The 16,617-nt window shown below is 40.1% G+C and overlaps 1 protein-coding gene across 1 annotated transcript; it reads left to right on the forward strand.

Annotated features, from left to right (window-relative positions):
* Positions 1 to 10,887: 10,887 nt before the first annotated feature.
* Positions 10,888 to 15,213, forward strand: LOC106401373 (probable phosphoglucomutase, cytoplasmic 1). Its single transcript, XM_013841878.3, has 18 exons — positions 10,888 to 11,140; positions 11,501 to 11,582; positions 11,672 to 11,727; positions 12,078 to 12,191; positions 12,314 to 12,376; positions 12,459 to 12,578; positions 12,672 to 12,772; positions 12,866 to 12,925; positions 13,027 to 13,126; positions 13,219 to 13,376; positions 13,469 to 13,564; positions 13,672 to 13,735; positions 13,826 to 13,907; positions 13,992 to 14,170; positions 14,261 to 14,337; positions 14,428 to 14,560; positions 14,704 to 14,820; positions 14,919 to 15,213. The coding sequence occupies exons 1-18, from the start codon at positions 11,063 to 11,065 to the stop codon at positions 14,988 to 14,990; spliced, it is 1,752 nt and encodes a 583-aa protein (XP_013697332.2). The 5' UTR covers positions 10,888 to 11,062; the 3' UTR covers positions 14,991 to 15,213.
* Positions 15,214 to 16,617: the final 1,404 nt, after the last annotated feature.

Raw genomic sequence — 16,617 nt, forward strand, 5'->3', positions numbered from 1 at the left:
CACTGGTCTCTAACATCTCTAGGCATAGTTTCAAAAACCTTGATACGAGATCCCAAAATTTGTCTCTTTGCCAATATTCGAGCGTCTTCAGAAATCCCGCAAGTTTACACACTGCGGAAAACTCTCGAAACAGATCACGAATATAGCAGTTCACACAGAGTTAGATAACGAGATGACAACTCGTAGTCTTCCTTCTACACCCATATAAAATGCCATCGGCAGCAACACGCCTGATAACCTCTACATAAAAACCAGACCGTAAAGGTCTCGCTGGAAAACTAGTCATACGAACCTTAACTCCAAGACGAACTACGAAAGGCTTGATCCCTTCGACAAGGGTACGTAGGCAGCCGTCATAAGGCGCAACCGTCATAAGGCGTAGCCCCAATATTATCGTGTTCTACTTTTAGAAGAGCGAGAAGACCACTTACCACAGACCTTTTCGACCATTAATTCCGCCTAACTCATCTAACTTGCCAAGCCACTCGCTAAAACCTCACGCTAGAAGCTCATGGTTCTAACGAGCTGGAGGGCTAACTGTTGGGGTCAAAATCGGTCACGACGGAATCAATGTCTGAAAGTCCGTAAAAATCGGCATGAACGTTTTTACGAAAAAGAAATCTTAGAAAAAGATTTATTTTTACGAAGAATCTTGCGGACAAAACACATTCATGAAAAATCGGAGAAAGACTCGAACAAGGTTGCCGCGTAGCAACCAACGCAAAAGCTTGTCGCTACGTAGCGACCGAGCTCTCACCGAAGCTCGGTCACTACGTAGCAACCGAGCACGTACACGGCTCGGTCGCTACGTAGCGACCGAGCACGTACATGGCTCGGTCGCTATGTAGCTACCGAGCACGCACACGACTCGGTCGCTACTTAGCGACCGTGCTTTCTTAAAAATCGATACGACACGAATCCATGCATTCTCGTCTACTCTTTAATGCTATCTCCCAAATATCGTAGCCAACCCATTTCATGTTTCTCGTCATTTGAAGTCATCAATCGAACTTTACGATAAAAACCGCGGAAAGTTTGTTTTTATCGAAAGAAGCCGTAATAAACGTTTCGAGTCAAACAACGGCCCAAAGAGACCTAAGACGTGACTCGAAACCTACTTACGATTTCTTAACAAAAGTCCATAAACGCTTGGTTCGCAAGGAAAGATAAATGTCAAGTTTCCGCGGATAAATACGAAGTATTCGAAGATAATTAGAAAAATCGGGAAAAACGGAATATCTCCATTTTTAAGTTATGACGGCTTAAGGGCAGAAGAGGAAAAAGCGTAAACCGACCTAGAAGCGAGTATATAAGGAGTCCTAGGCGAGAGGCACGGGGGACAACTTTTTAGACTCAGAACTCTCGGCACTTAGAAACTCTGAGGCATTATTCTCGACATGCTCTGTTTCCATGACTGGCACCCGATTAGTAGACGAACGCGCACAAGCAGTTCGATCACTTAGAAACTACGTTCAGCTTGATCCTCGAAAGGGGTACGTAGGCAGCCTTTCATAAGGTTCAGTCCGAAATCAATCAAAAACATTTTTTGTATTTTCTTCGTCTTTTGTTATCGAACTGATACTCAACTAGGTTTGAGCTTTTAGGCCTCTAGAACTAGGTTACTCGCTGACAGCATTTGCGGCCAAAGCTTTTATGATCCCTTGTAATGATCGCAACGCTCTTACACAGACTCGAAAAAGATCTACTGTTTTCTCTAAACTCATTTGTTATCTTTTCACGATTTCCGCGTATATTTGGTCACTTGCCGTTGGCTCTCGCAGAGATCCGGGACCTCTGGGAAATTAGGGTTTTCCTAGTTTCCTAATTTAAACGTAAATGGACAGTGCGAATTTCGGTTCCCACAATAGCTCTTAGGCTACTCAGTCAGAGACTTAACCCGTTTGAGAGAAGTTGCGTAACTTGCGTTCTTGAATCAAAGTGTGTCTCTGGCGTTGAATTTTTTTAAGAAAATGTGAGAATGATAGTATTTATTCAAATTGTAAGTTAGAAAACACAATAAATAGGATGATTGTCATTAGGCCAAGTACACAAAAGCGAGACAAAATCTAATCTATTAAAAGGGAATTACATTTTGTACTTAACTAAGTTTTCTACAAAAATTACTTTCGCCACATGTACTAAACACAGTAGTTTTATAATTTAACAAATCTTGCATAAACTTAATTGTCTTTGTAACGCAAAGATCATTTATTTATTAAAAAAAAACTCTCTCGACGAAAACCTAGCCGTCAGAGGTTTCCCCTTGCTCTCCTCCTCTCTCACCATGGATTTCGGTCAGTCGTCGGAGCCTGACTCTCCAGAACGTCCCGACCAACCCTCATCTCCCGTTAGACCTTCCTCTTCCGACAGATCTTATACCCCTTCAAACTTTTCACCTTCTCCAAATCTTATTTCATCAAAGGAGCTTCAATCTCAAACATTACCATTGTTTTTTCTTCGATTTTCCATCTTCTCTCATCTCCTCTTAGTGTCCTCTTCACCAGAATCATTCCTAAGGCTACATCTAGACCTGAGATTTTCTCAAACTTCACTGTACTCTGTCCCATAAGTTTTTGGCCTTCTATTCTCTCTCCTTTTCAAGCAAAAGGAACTCTTCTCGTGCAATCTCGGTGGATTCGTTGGTGCTTGGTTTTGGGTCTTCCAGTGACCTTATTACAATAGGCAGTTTCTTCTCCTGTGTTTTATCATTTTCAGTTCATATCTATTAGATCTATGCATTTTTGTCCCACAGCCGTCACTACATGTACGAGTTGCTCAACCTCATCACCACCTCATACCGTCCAATTTCATGCGAAACACTAAAAAGACCTAATATAAATATATTATGATGGACTTGGCTACATTCTTCGTATGCTCAACAACTACAAAAATTAGAACTTTCATAGTTAAACGATGTAAATATCCATCTAATATGTTTTTTTTTTAAATGGGACTTAGCTACGGATTGATACCTAAAACAAAGATTGGTCTCAAATTACAAAAGATTATGTCGAGTATAACATAACATTTTCATCAGATAACTAGATTTAGCCTTTTTTTGGCTCGTCACCGGAACTTGCCTTTTTTATTGGAGTGTGTTTTGGTTGGGTTTTGCTTCTCCTTTTTACGGTGGTGGGCCGGTTTCAATTAGAGTTTAATACTAAATTTCGAGGCTTCCTTTTTTATTGTTTGGTATCTCTAATATTTCCTTTGTGGCTCCGCTGTTTCTTTTTTTCACTAATCTCAGCTCTTCTCCAGTCCCCGTTTCCTTTTCTGGGTCTCCTTGATTGCTCTGTATTTCCTTAAGTCTCATGTATTCTCTTCGAATAATCTCAGAATATTACCTTATTAATGGCAATTATTGCTCATTAAGTGCTGATTTGGCTCCTAAACTCTCTTTACGCTACACCCGTAATTCCATCTCTGGACGTCCGCCACCGCTTTCAATGTCGGACAATCTTCACGAAGCTATTGGGGCCATGAGTATTCGTGATGATGATCCCATCGATTTACCTGACAATCCATGTTTCTCGGTCTTTGAGGAGAACGCCACGAGTCTTCTGGGTCGTCTGCTTAACCCGTCTTGTCAGCCAATGGATGAGATGATAGAGACGATGCCTCGGGTTTGGAGGGTCTACAACAGAGTCAGAGGTATAGCTCTATCTAACGAACGCTTCCAGTTCATGTTCCAAAGGGAGGAGGATTTGGTAACGGTGCTAAACGACAGACCATGGTCCTTTAACCATTGGATGATGCTGTTGGATCGTTGGGTTCCAATTCCTCTGAAAGATTTCCTGACAACAGTGGACGTCTGGGTTCGGATCAGTCGGATACCAATGAATCATTATAGGTTGGAAACGATGGATTTCTTAGCTAGCAAGGTGGGAAAGGTTCTTGAAATTACGTATGACCCGAAGTGATCACAAAAAGAGGCTTTCATAAGAGCTCAAGTGAGATTGGATATCACCCGGCCAGCTTTGGAGAAGAAGGTTCTAAATCTTCCATCAGGGGGGCAAGCCGTGATTGAGTTTGAGTATGAAAAGTTGAGGAAACGTTGCTTTCACTGTCTTCGGTTGACTCATGAGAGACCCAACTGCCCTTACCTTCGGGAGAAAGTGAAACCAGTGTTTAAAGAGGTGGTAGTGTCCTCTAATGGCGGAGCCTCTAACCTGAAAGACCTTGTTGGGACTGTTCCTCCACCAGGACCTGCGGTGCCGCCTGGTTTCTCTCCTATGTTTCCACAATTGGCGGAGGAGGAACGTAATGCGGCATTGTAGTATGTTTCTCATAGTGATCCTACAGAGCGTTAGGCCCGGATCATGCGTGTGCAACAATCTATCATGGATAAGGGTGCAGTAGGAGCTAGGCATATGCCATTGATTTCGCATAATCTTGAGAAGGGTAAAGGCCATGTTTTTGGATATGAGAGACAGAGGAAGATTGGTGGAGACGAATTTTGCTCAAGTAAGTTTATGCCTTTCAAGCTGACTACTGGTCTGGTTGTTAGTTGTGGAGCAGACGATCTCGAGGTGTCCTCATCTTCCTCTCCTGTTGGTCCTACGGTCTTCAGGATTGGTTCATCTACTATTAACCATCCTACCGGGACCAAGAGTGATGGGAAAAGTCGAGGAGACGTCCGCAGAGGTGGAAGAGGTTGAGTCAGACGAAAGCTTGTGTTGTTGGTGATGGTGATGGTCTTGTTGGAACTGATGATGCCCTAAAGAAGTCAGTTTTGGTTATTCATGGTGAAGATACAGTTGCTTCCGCTGGTTTTTCCAAAAGGAAAGCGGTCTCGTGTGTTGGCGATCACTCTACAAAATCTCCAAAAATCAATACAGAAACGGTGGCTTCTGCTTTGAAGCTGCTGCCTCTCCAATGAGTATATTGAGCTGGAACTGTCGAGGAGCTGGAAGCACTGAGACAGTTCGCTACCTCCGGAAGCTACGCAAGATGTATTTTCTGGATTTTTTATTTTTAATGGAGACTAAGCAACGATTTCAGTATATGATGGGTGTGAAGAAAAAATTGGGGTATAATAATTTAGTCACTATGGAGCCTGTTGGCTTGAGTGGTGGCTTGGCGGTTCTGTGGAAGAAAAGTTACAAGGTGAATGTTCTGTTTCGAGATAAGAGAGTGATTGATATAAAAGTGGAGGTGGGTTCTCTCAGCTTTTTCCTGACTTGTGTCTACGGTGACCCTATGGTGGCAAGGAGGAAAGTTGTATGGGACCATTTAGCTAATATAGCAGTAAGGAGAGATGAGGCATGGATTCTTACTGGTGATTTTAACGAATTGATGAGCAATGAGGAAAAATTAGGTGGTGCGGTGAGGAGTAAAGCATCTTTCTGGGATTTCAGGAACATGGCTTCTACTTGCAAAATTCGTGAACTAAGAAGCTCTGGGAACCGGTTGTCTTGCGCAGGTGTTCGAGATAGAGTTTGCGTTCAATGCAGACTGGATAGGAGCTTTGGAAATGATGAGTGGTTTAACTTGTTTCCAAGAGCTCACGTTGAATACCTTAAGATGTGGGCTTCAGATCATCGTCCCTTATTGATTAGTTTCTCTCTAGAGAACGAGGATTCTAGTTGGGGTAGATTCTATTTTGATAAGCGCATGATAGGAAAGGCTGGGTTTGAAGACGCGGTCAGAATAGGCTGGCAAGTAAGCGATAGTTCTGCTGATATTGGTATTTTGGAAAGAATTGCAAGCTGCAGGAAGGAGATGGCAAAATGGAAGAAGTCAGCTGGAGTGAACTCAAGAGATAATATCTCTCGGCTTTCAAACTCCTTGGAGGCAGAGATCGCTCTGTTGGACCCTGATGCCAACAGAATGAAACAGTTGAGGTGTGAACTGTCGATGGCTCTTGGAGAGGAGGAGTTGTTGTGGCGCCAGAAGAGTAGAGAAGAATGGCTTCGTGCTGGTGATTTGAACACGTCCTTCTTCCATAACAGTGTGAAAGGCAGGAAGATTAAGAACATAGTACTTATGCTACTGGATGAGGATGGTGTTGAACATTTTTCGGAAGGGGCTAAAGGTCATATAGCGACAGAGTTCTTTCGTGACCTTTTTATGAGTTCGAATCCTCATGACCTTGATTCACTCTTTGAAGGTTTCCACGAAAGGGTGTCTGAAGAGATGAATATTTCTCTGGTTCGTCAAGTCACAGATGAGAAGATAAAGAGGGCAGCATTTGCGGTTAAAGGCAATAGTGCACCAGGGGAAGATGGTTTAACTGGAGTGTTTTACCAGAAGTTTTGGCACATAGTTGGACCAAAACTTTCAGATGAGATTCATGAATTCTTTCGCTCTTCAGTTCTTCCATCTGGATGGAACCACACGCAGATCAGTCTCCTTCCAAAGGTTTCGAATCCAACCTGCATGAAAGATATGAGGCCTATCAGTCTATGCTCGGTCCAATACAAGATCATCTCTAAAATCTTATCGTAAAGACTGAAGGTTTGCTTGTCGGAGGTGGTATCAGACACACATGGTGCCTTTGTTGGTGGGCGTTTGATCACTGACAATGTGATAATAGCTCATGAGCTGGTACATGGGTTGCGGACTAATGCTTCGATCGCCAAGGACTTTATGGCTGTGAAAACTGATATGTCTAAGGCATACGATCAAGTAGACTGGAGCTTTATGGAGACTTTATTGGAGAAGTTGGGCTTTGATAGGATTTGGATCCGTTGGGTGATGGCTTGCATCTCGACTGTGTCCTATACAGTTCTTCTTAATGGTCGTCCTCACGGGTTCATCAAACCGGAACGTGGAATCCGTCAAGGGGATCCTTTGTCGCCCTTCTTGTTTATCCTCTGTGCGGAAGCCTTAGTTGGGACTCTTAACCAGTCTGAAGCGGCTGGTAAACTTCAAGGTATCAGATTATGCGTTGGTAGTCCTGCGGTCCATCATCTATTATTCGCAGATGACAGTCTCTTGCTTTGTCGAGCTAATGTTGCTGATAGTGAGGAGCTGGTAAAGTGCTTGGAACGGTATGGTGATGCGTCTGGTCAGCTCATTAATCCAGCCAAGTCCTCCATTATCTTTGGAGCACAAGTACCGGAGGAGGTCAAAGATGAGATAAAGGTGGTGTTAGGGATTGAGAAAGAAGGCGGTGAGGGTACTTATTTGGGATTGCCAGAGTGTTTCAAAGGCTCAAAAATTGAGTTACTTAACTTCATCAAAGAGAGGTTACAGGCGCGGCTACTTGGGTGGTTTTCAAAGGCTCTATCTCAAGGCGGGAAAGAAGTTTTGATCAAATCTATTTGTATGGCTTTGCCTATTTACGCAATGTCTGTCTTCAGGTTACCGAATACTTTATGTGAGAAGCTCACTAGTGTCATGTGTGAATTCTGGTGGAGTAGTAGAGAATTAAGGCGTAGGATATCATGGGTTTCCTGGCAGAATCTGTGTAAAAGTAAAGAGGAGGGTGGCCTTGGGTTCCATGATATAGAAAGATTTAATCAAGCCCTTTTGGCTAAACAAGCTTGGCGGGTGTGGTCTAGACCAGACTCTCTTGTCTCTAGAGTCTTGAAGAGTAGGTATTTCAAAAACGGTTCCTTTCTGGAGTGTGGTCTGGGATCACGTCCCTCATATGCGTGGCGAAGCCTTCTTCATGGGCGTGAACTCTTGAAAGAGGGGATGGTTAGAGAGATAGGAAATGGCAGAGACACGAATGTGTGGGCAGAGAAGTGGATTATGGATAAAGTTCCAAAATATCCCTTGTATAGAGATGATAGTACCATAGACCTCACGCTGACGGTTGCTGATCTTTTGTTACCAGGATCTTCCTCGTGGAATGAGGCTCTAGTGCGTCGCACTTTCATTTCTACTGATGTTGAGATTATTCTAAAGATCAGGCCTAACTTACAGAAGCAAGACAGTCTTAAATGGGGACTTACTAGAAATGGATGCTATTCTTCTCAGAGTGGATATAGATTCTTGGATACCATGCGCATTCTCAATGGTTTGCAACAAGGTCTTCCTCCGGTGGAGAAACAAGTGTGGAAGAAAATATGGAAAATTGGAGCTCCTAGGAAGATTAAGCAATTCTTATGGAGAGCTTTATCTGGTGCCCTTCCAGTGAAGGAAAGGCTTAGGTCCCGAGGTATTCATTTAGACACGACATGTTCTGTTTGTTCTAATACGGCTGAAACTGTTTGTCATGCCTTATTTACTTGCCCTCGGGCTCAAGAGGTATGAGTCAAGTCTAATATAAGACTACCTACTAGAGGTTTTTCCAGAAAATCTGTTTTCTTGAACCTGCATCATCTGGCTGTCTCTAATGGTGGTTCTCGGAACACTGCGCTTAATGGTACTTTCCCATGGATTATTTGGGAAATTTGGAAGGCAAGAAATGCTCTTGAGTATGAAAAGAAACAAACAGGTTCAGAAACGGTGCTTAGTATGGCTATTGAAGCTGCGGAGGAATGGAGACATGCTAACATTAGAGACCCTTCAACGTCATCAGAGCCACCTGTGTCATCGTTCGAAAATAGGTCCAGTCAGAGTTGGCAACCTCCACCTTCTGGAGTCCTTAAGTGTAATATTGGTGTGTCGTGGAACGAAGCTCAGTCTATTAGTGGTGCGTCTTGGCTTCTACGTGACCACAATGGAGCCATTCTTTTGCACAGTCGTCGTGCTTTTTCTGGGGTTTCCTCGCACATGGAAGCTGATTTGTTGGGTTTTCATTTTGCAGTTGAAAGTATGAGATCAACTCATCAGCGGAATATTATCTTTGAATCTCATTACACCCTTGCCCATGATGCGCTACTCAACCCTTCAATGTTTCCGAGATTGCGCTTGGTGATAAATGAGGTTTTATCGTTCCTTCCTTGTCTACAAACCTGGCAAATGACTTATGCATGTGAAGCACAGAATCGTCCTGCAACAAAGATAGCTGAAAGTGTGGTTTGTGACAGGAGATTCTCCTCTTATATTGCGAGAGGTGGGCCTAGTTGGCTACTAGCACATTTGAATGCTGAAGCGGTGAGTAACTGAAGTCGCAGGGTGGAGTTTGGTCGTTTATCAAGGGTTCTATACCTTTGCATCCTCTCCATTATGCTTTTGACTCTTTCCTGGATGGGCATCTACTGATTGCCTACTTCATTTTGTTCTTTTATCCCTGTGTTGTGTCATATTTTTCTCGTTTTCTCTAATTTTCTTAAAAGTGCTCCTCCTACCTGTGTGGGAATTTACTTGATACAATCGGTTATGTGCTTTCAATAGAAATAAAAGTCCAGTGTTAAAAAAAAAGATTGATCTTTTTTTCTTTCTTAAATCCACTTATAGATCTCATAGATCAATAAGTTTTCAGGCCAGTGACATGTTTAGAATATAACAGAGAGACTTTCAAATTCAATAGATATAATATAAGATTAAAAGATTCCATTTGAGCATTTCCTTGAGCATTCCAGTACCATCTGAAAGTTTTCACTGTCAGCCATTTTCTACTTTCTGCAAACAAACAATAAACATACACACCGATTTGACATAAACAAGAATAAATTAAAAGCAATCAAATGATCTTTTTATCATATTATATGCTAACAAACCAGTGAGAATATATATCTCTCTGTCAACAAAAAAATCAAATTTGTATAAATAATAATAAATATGTTTTATATATTTTTCACGTTTTGATTGATTTTCTTGTATAAAACGTAATTAGAAAAATAGACATTTGCAAATTAATATTTTCAAACAATAATACATTTGCTTAAAGAAAGATGTTTTTCTGATTATTTATGCAAAAACACTAATTTAGAAGATTTATAAACAAATATAACACATGAATGACCTAAATACAATAACAATGTTATGTAACCATATGTTATATAAAAATATGGAAAATGTATTTTATATCTATATATTAAATATATATAAATTATAAATTTTATAAAAAAATAAATCCGCGCGGACGCGCGGATCAAAAGCTAATAATTATTATCACATTAAATTACGCCAGAATATTCTAACAGAATATGAAAATATATCTCTTTTGGTTCTTGTAACAATTTTCCTTAGGCCTGGACATAAAATCAATAATCCGAAATCCGAACCGAACTCGAACCGAAAAACTCGATTCGTACCCGGTCTGAAATGTAAAAAATACCCGAATGGATCTCGTAAGGTGGTACAAAACATATCCGAACCCGAAGTGTTATTAACCGAACCCGAACGGGTAATCCGAACGGGTAACCCAAAAACCCGAAAAAACCAAAAATCCGAAAAGATATCCAAAGAAACCGGTTTAAATGTCCAAACTAATATACAATGTAATTATATGAAACATGAATATATACTTCAAATATTCAATTTCATATTTATTTTTATATGGTATCTAACAATAAGTATTTAAAATTTAAATAACTACTTTAAATACTTAATTATATATAAATAAGTATATATTTCTTATGTTTTGCTTTTAAATTTTAGATTTTATTTCGGGTATATCCGAACCGATCCGATATAACCCGAATTCGAATGATATATGGTTACTTTATGGGTTCTATGATGTGATACAAAACCGATCCGAACCCGATGTGTTATATCCGAACCCGATCCGTACTTGCAAATTTACTAGAATGAGATTTAGGAGGTGTTATAAAAAAGAACCGAAATCCGAAAAACCCGAAGCGGACGCCAACGGGTACCCGAACGCCCAGGACTAATTTTCCTATGGGCTAGAATTTTGATCCAATTGTAGTTGACAAAAAAAAGGAAACATTTTGGAATGTTACGCAAGGAAAAAGTAAATGCATAGATCCAAAATTCAACGGCTGAGATTTCTTATGACTGTAAAACTGTAAAAGAGTTTTTTTTTTTTTTTTAAAGTAAAAAGGAGAGAAACGTTCCACTTCACTCGGTGGTTGGGCCAAGGTGAAAAAGAGAGGAGCCACACGTGTCACTGTCTCGTTTAGCTTGAGCAAACTTCTTTGCGTCGATCATACTCTCTCTCTCCGAAACAGCTATATATCATCATCACTCTCGTCTTTCTTCTCAACCTCTCCAGTCACTAATCGAAATCTGATCTTCTTCTTCTTCACCTCAAAGAAGGGATATGGTGTTCAAGGTCTCTCTCGTCTCAACCTCCCCTATCGATGGCCAGAAACCTGGCACCTCTGGTCTCCGTAAGAAGGTTCGTCCATCCAAAATCTTCGATCTGGATCCGATCCTCCTGACTAGATTTTAACAGAGATTAGCATTTCGTTTTAGATTTGAATTTTTTTTTCCGCAATCCGATTTAGATTTGATCTGTGCATTGATCCCATATGATTTATGAAGATAGCTGAATGATTGTCAAAAGCTTGCGTAAATCTTTAGGATTGGTTTTCTGAAAATTGTTTATTTGGATCAAACGTGGAAAGTATGTTTAAATATGAATCGATGAGGCTGGGTTTTCAGATCTTTAATTGATCTTTTGGATGGATAAGCAAAGCCATCGTCAAAGCTTTTAGCATCTTTTTGGTATCTCTGATTGTCTAACTGTTGTTTGTAGGTGAAAGTGTTCAAGCAACCCAATTACCTACAGAACTTTGTCCAATCAACTTTTAATGCTCTTACTCCAGCGAAAGTCAAAGGTTAGATTTTTTTTTTTCTAATTTGAGTGGCTGCTTGTAACGTAGCTAGATATCTGCTCATTTCAATGAGTATTCGTTTTAATGTACAGGTGCCACACTAGTGGTTTCTGGTGATGGCCGTTATTACTCAAATGATGCTGTTCAGGTTCATTACTCGTCTTCCAAATTTTGGTTGTATGTTGTCGGTGGGATATATTTATTTGTGTATTGATGTTCCTGTATTTACAATACTTTTTGAAGGAACTCACGTGTTACGTTGCTACTTGCCATTGGATAGTGAACCTTAATTTATCAACAAAAACGATATCTTTGTGTCTATCTACAAATTTGCATTAGAATGAACTAGAGAGCGTAGGTGCAATGCTTCTGTTTGTCTTGGAAGATTATCTCTGAAATTTGCTTGGAGGCTTTTTCTTTCTTTTTGACATGTTCCTGTTAAAATCCTGTTCCTGCTATTCCAGATTATTCATACAAATTGATTTCCTATCTGAACAGATCATTATTAAGATGGCAGCAGCTAACGGTGTGCGACGTGTGTGGGTTGGTAAAAACACTCTCTTATCAACTCCTGCCGTATCGGCTGTGATTCGTGAAAGATCAGGAGCTGATGTGAGATTTCTTTCTCTGATCTCATTTTTATAGTGATCTTTGGATTTATTTTTTTCATTGTTTTGCCTGAGCGAAAAATGAAATGATGGTGATGAGACACTAACCTCAGTCCCCGGTTACAGGGATCGAAAGCAACGGGAGGATTTATTTTAACAGCAAGTCACAATCCTGGTGGCCCTACTGAGGTCCGTCCTGTTCTTGTTCTGTATCTTTTGTCAGCTGCCCCTTTCAGTTGAGATAAGACTAATAGTTGATTCCGGGATACAGGATTTTGGAATCAAATACAATATGGGAAACGGGGGACCTGCTCCTGAATCAATCACTGATAAGATTTACGAGAACACTAAGACGATCAAGGAGTACCCAATAGCAGAAGATCTACCCATTGTAACTAACATTCTGAAGAATCCGCTTACTTAGACAACATTTATTCCATCAACTGTTTTTTCATTGAATCGTAACTGTGATTAACTGAAACAGGTTGATATATCTGCCATTGGCGTATCCAGTTTTGAAGGACCTGGAGGAAAGTTTGATGTTGAAGTTTTTGATTCCGCGGATGACTACGTTAAACTAATGAAGTGAGTGCTTCCTAAATTTGAGAGCATGATTCCCTCTGTGGTCTATGTGCAATCTCTGTGATCTTTCTAAAAATATTTTCTCACTCCTTTAAGGTCCATCTTCGACTTTGAATCCATCCGGAAGTTGCTTTCATCTCCAAAGTTTTCATTCTGGTATGTAGCTTGAACTGGTTCCTTAACCTTTTCTACTGGAGTTAACTTCAGTATAATATTTTCCATCGCTCTAATGTTATATTTTACCCTGTTCTGTGAAGCTATGATGCAATGCATGGAGTTGCTGGAGCCTATGCCCATCGGATCTTTGTCGAAGAACTCGGTTCGCAAGAAAGTTCTCTATTGAACTGCGTACCCAAGGTTTTATTTTTGTCCAACCAATAAATGCTATTCTTAAAATGTTTGCAAATACATCTACAGCCTCATATTTACCGCTATACAACATTTTGTAGGAGGACTTTGGTGGAGGTCATCCCGATCCCAATCTGACCTATGCTAAGGAGCTTGTGGCACGAATGGGATTAGGTAAATCTGACACCGGAGTTGAACCTCCAGAGTTTGGTGCTGCTGCTGATGGTGATGCAGACCGTAACATGATCCTTGGTAAAAGGTAGCTTGCTAATGCTCTTTTTAAGTTAGATACATACATGGAACGGTTATATCAAGTAGTGTTGAACTTTAAGCATCTCTCCTCTTTTGCAGGTTCTTTGTAACTCCATCTGATTCGGTTGCTATAATTGCTGCAAATGCTGTTGGGGCCATACCTTACTTCAGCACTGGTTTGAAAGGTGTTGCAAGGTATTTATACACTCGGAAGCTTTCTTTAGTTTTTGCAGAATTCTGTGTATATAGCGCTTTTATTACTTACTTTTGGCTCAATTGTTAACTTCCGTTTCTTATTGTAGGAGCATGCCGACCTCAGCAGCTCTTGATGTCGTTGCAAAGAGCTTGAATTTGAAGTTCTTTGAGGTACATGTCACCGTGCAACTTCCATCCAGATCATTTTCCTCCTAACTCCATCAATCATCAATTCACGCCTCTTATAAAATCGAATATCAGGTTCCAACAGGCTGGAAGTTTTTTGGTAATCTGATGGATGCTGGAATGTGTTCTGTTTGTGGGGAAGAAAGTTTTGGAACTGGTTAGTTTCTCATTTCACACTCACGCATCTGGTATTAACTTAACAACAACAGATACAGTTCTGAAAGATTTGATATTTTTACAGGGTCGGATCATATCCGTGAGAAAGATGGGATTTGGGCAGTTCTTGCGTGGCTGTCTATACTTGCTCACAAGAACAAGGAAACTCTTGATGGTGACGCTGAATTGGTGACGGTTGAAGACATTGTCCGCAAACACTGGGCTACCTATGGCCGTCACTATTACACTCGTTACGACTATGAGGTAAAAAGTTGCCAAGTTTGGTGATTGTAATATGCGGAACAACAAGCAAGCACCCTTTTGTGATATCTTGAAATTCTTGTCTCCCAAAAGAATGTAGATGCAGGTAAAGCTAAGGAACTGATGGAGCATTTGGTCAAATTGCAATCTTCAATCCCTGAAGTCAACAAGTACACACACTTCCACTTCTCTGAAATCCCTTTCACTCAGCAGTTTGGTACTCTGTTTTCATGACATCTTCCTCTGTCGATTTTATTCAGGATGGTGAAAGGAATTCGCTCGGACGTGTCGAATGTATCCAGTGCCGATGAATTCGAGTACAAAGATCCAGTTGATGGCTCCATCTCCAAGCACCAGGGAATCCGTTACCTGTTTGAAGATGGATCACGACTTGTAAGTCACACTTACTTCTTCGTTCTTTTATGAGCCTTTAGGCATATCAGCTAAAGCAAAGTGATAGAGATATACAACAAAGCATGTGGATACTGTATTAAACATGAAAATCAAAAAAGTAAGTAATCCTCTCTTCTATATAGGTTTTCCGTCTGTCTGGAACTGGCTCGGAAGGAGCAACCATCCGACTCTACATTGAACAGTACGAGAAGGATGCTTCTAAAACCGGACGAGAGTCCCATGAAGCTCTGTCTCCTCTGGTCAGATGTTTAAGAAAACCCTTCAAAACTACTAATACTTAAAAAAGAGTAAGGTTTCATCAAATACTAAATTGTTGTTTGATTTGTGTGATTCACAGGTGGACGTAGCTCTGAAACTGTCCAAGATGGAGGAGTTCACGGGCCGATCAGCCCCCACCGTCATAACATAAAAAGGCGGGTCAAGTTCAACGGTCTCAAATCATACACTTCTTTGGGACGCTTTGTTTCTTCTCATTTAAATGAAACTATGAATAATTAAGAGTCTCGGGGAGGCTTTCATATTTCATGAGTTATCGTGAAGCTTATACTTGGATTTGTCTTTCTCGGTTTTGTTATTTTACATGTATTACGTACATGATTAAGATTTGTTATTGCAGTTCAATGATTTTGCAAGTTCCGTATCTTAACATCTAACAACTTTATTGATAACTCAACGTGTTAAGATTGGTTATGCTTTAAGCTTCTTTATATGGATGCGATCCACTGACAAAAATCTCATAGTTTTATTTAATAAAATAATATTATTGTAACCAAGAGGAATAAATCCATACAAGTATACAACACAATCTAAATCGTTCAATTGGTTATCTAGAATGGTGGTTGACCAGCGTCTCTGCATGCTTTTATTATACCACAATCTATGGACAACCCCATTTGTACTTTCAAGTTTCAAATAGCAAAAAAATATAAGGAGAGACGTCGATCTTAAAGTCGAGAGGGAGTAAAGGATCTGAAAGAGAAGACGAATCATTCAAAACATATCTGAGTTGCTTTCGTAATGAATATAGAAAAATTGAATAAGGAAACCTTACGATTGGTAGAGTCGTACAAAACCCGAATTCTCCTACCGGACCTTCCATATTTAGAATGCAGCTTCTGCCACCTTTCGACTCCACTTAAGGACACCATCCATTTTATTTCCTTTTGAGTATATCTTTCTTACGATCCATTTTCTCTTTTTTTTTTTTTTTTAAGTATCAAATATAGATAATTAAATTATCCAATATTTCAGAATTCAGAGCCAAATTACTCAAACATTCTCAGATACGACTTGAAAATAATTGAGTGGACGTGCATACACATGACCATGATAAAGAAAACTGGACTACAGTCAGTACAAATCTGTTATATGATCCACATGAAAACGAAACATAGTGACCATATACAGCAATTACATAGCGATTGCTCTCTACAAAGATTTAATAGTACTTTTCACGATAAAAAGCAATGCATATGAAAAGGCTAGCTAGTGAGAGTCTGAGAGAGTTAACATATTTTCTTGATAAGTCCAAAAGAAAACACCAAACTCATCTAACGAACTACCACTACCACCACCCGCACTACTGTCTATCACATTCATAAACACACGATAAGCAACACACAAAGCCTTTTGTCTCAAAGCCGCTTCTTATCATTAATCATATAAAAAGTAAATTTCGTCGGTTTCTACGTAACAAACCATTCGACCTGACTGAAGACAAACTCCCGCTCCCAATAGTACCTTCCTGATCTATCATCTCTATATACGTGCGTCATGTCGGTAAATATAGTTTTCGGTATATATGATCTATTTTCTCTTAAAATAGCATATTTTATAGTCACTTTTCTGGTTCCTAGACAAAACTTTCGTAATATCTATGTAAAAATTGTAGTTCATTCACTTTCGTTTTCAACAATCTCCTTCGTATTTAAAATCGATTTGGATATCTTTGAATATACCACCCAATCTTTGACAAGTTACGTAAATAAACTCTTTGTACAAAAAAATATGATGGACGACCAAACAACAAGTTCTAC

This window comes from Brassica napus, chromosome C5 (genome assembly GCF_020379485.1).
Source record: "Brassica napus cultivar Da-Ae chromosome C5, Da-Ae, whole genome shotgun sequence".
NCBI lineage: Eukaryota > Viridiplantae > Streptophyta > Magnoliopsida > Brassicales > Brassicaceae > Brassica > Brassica napus.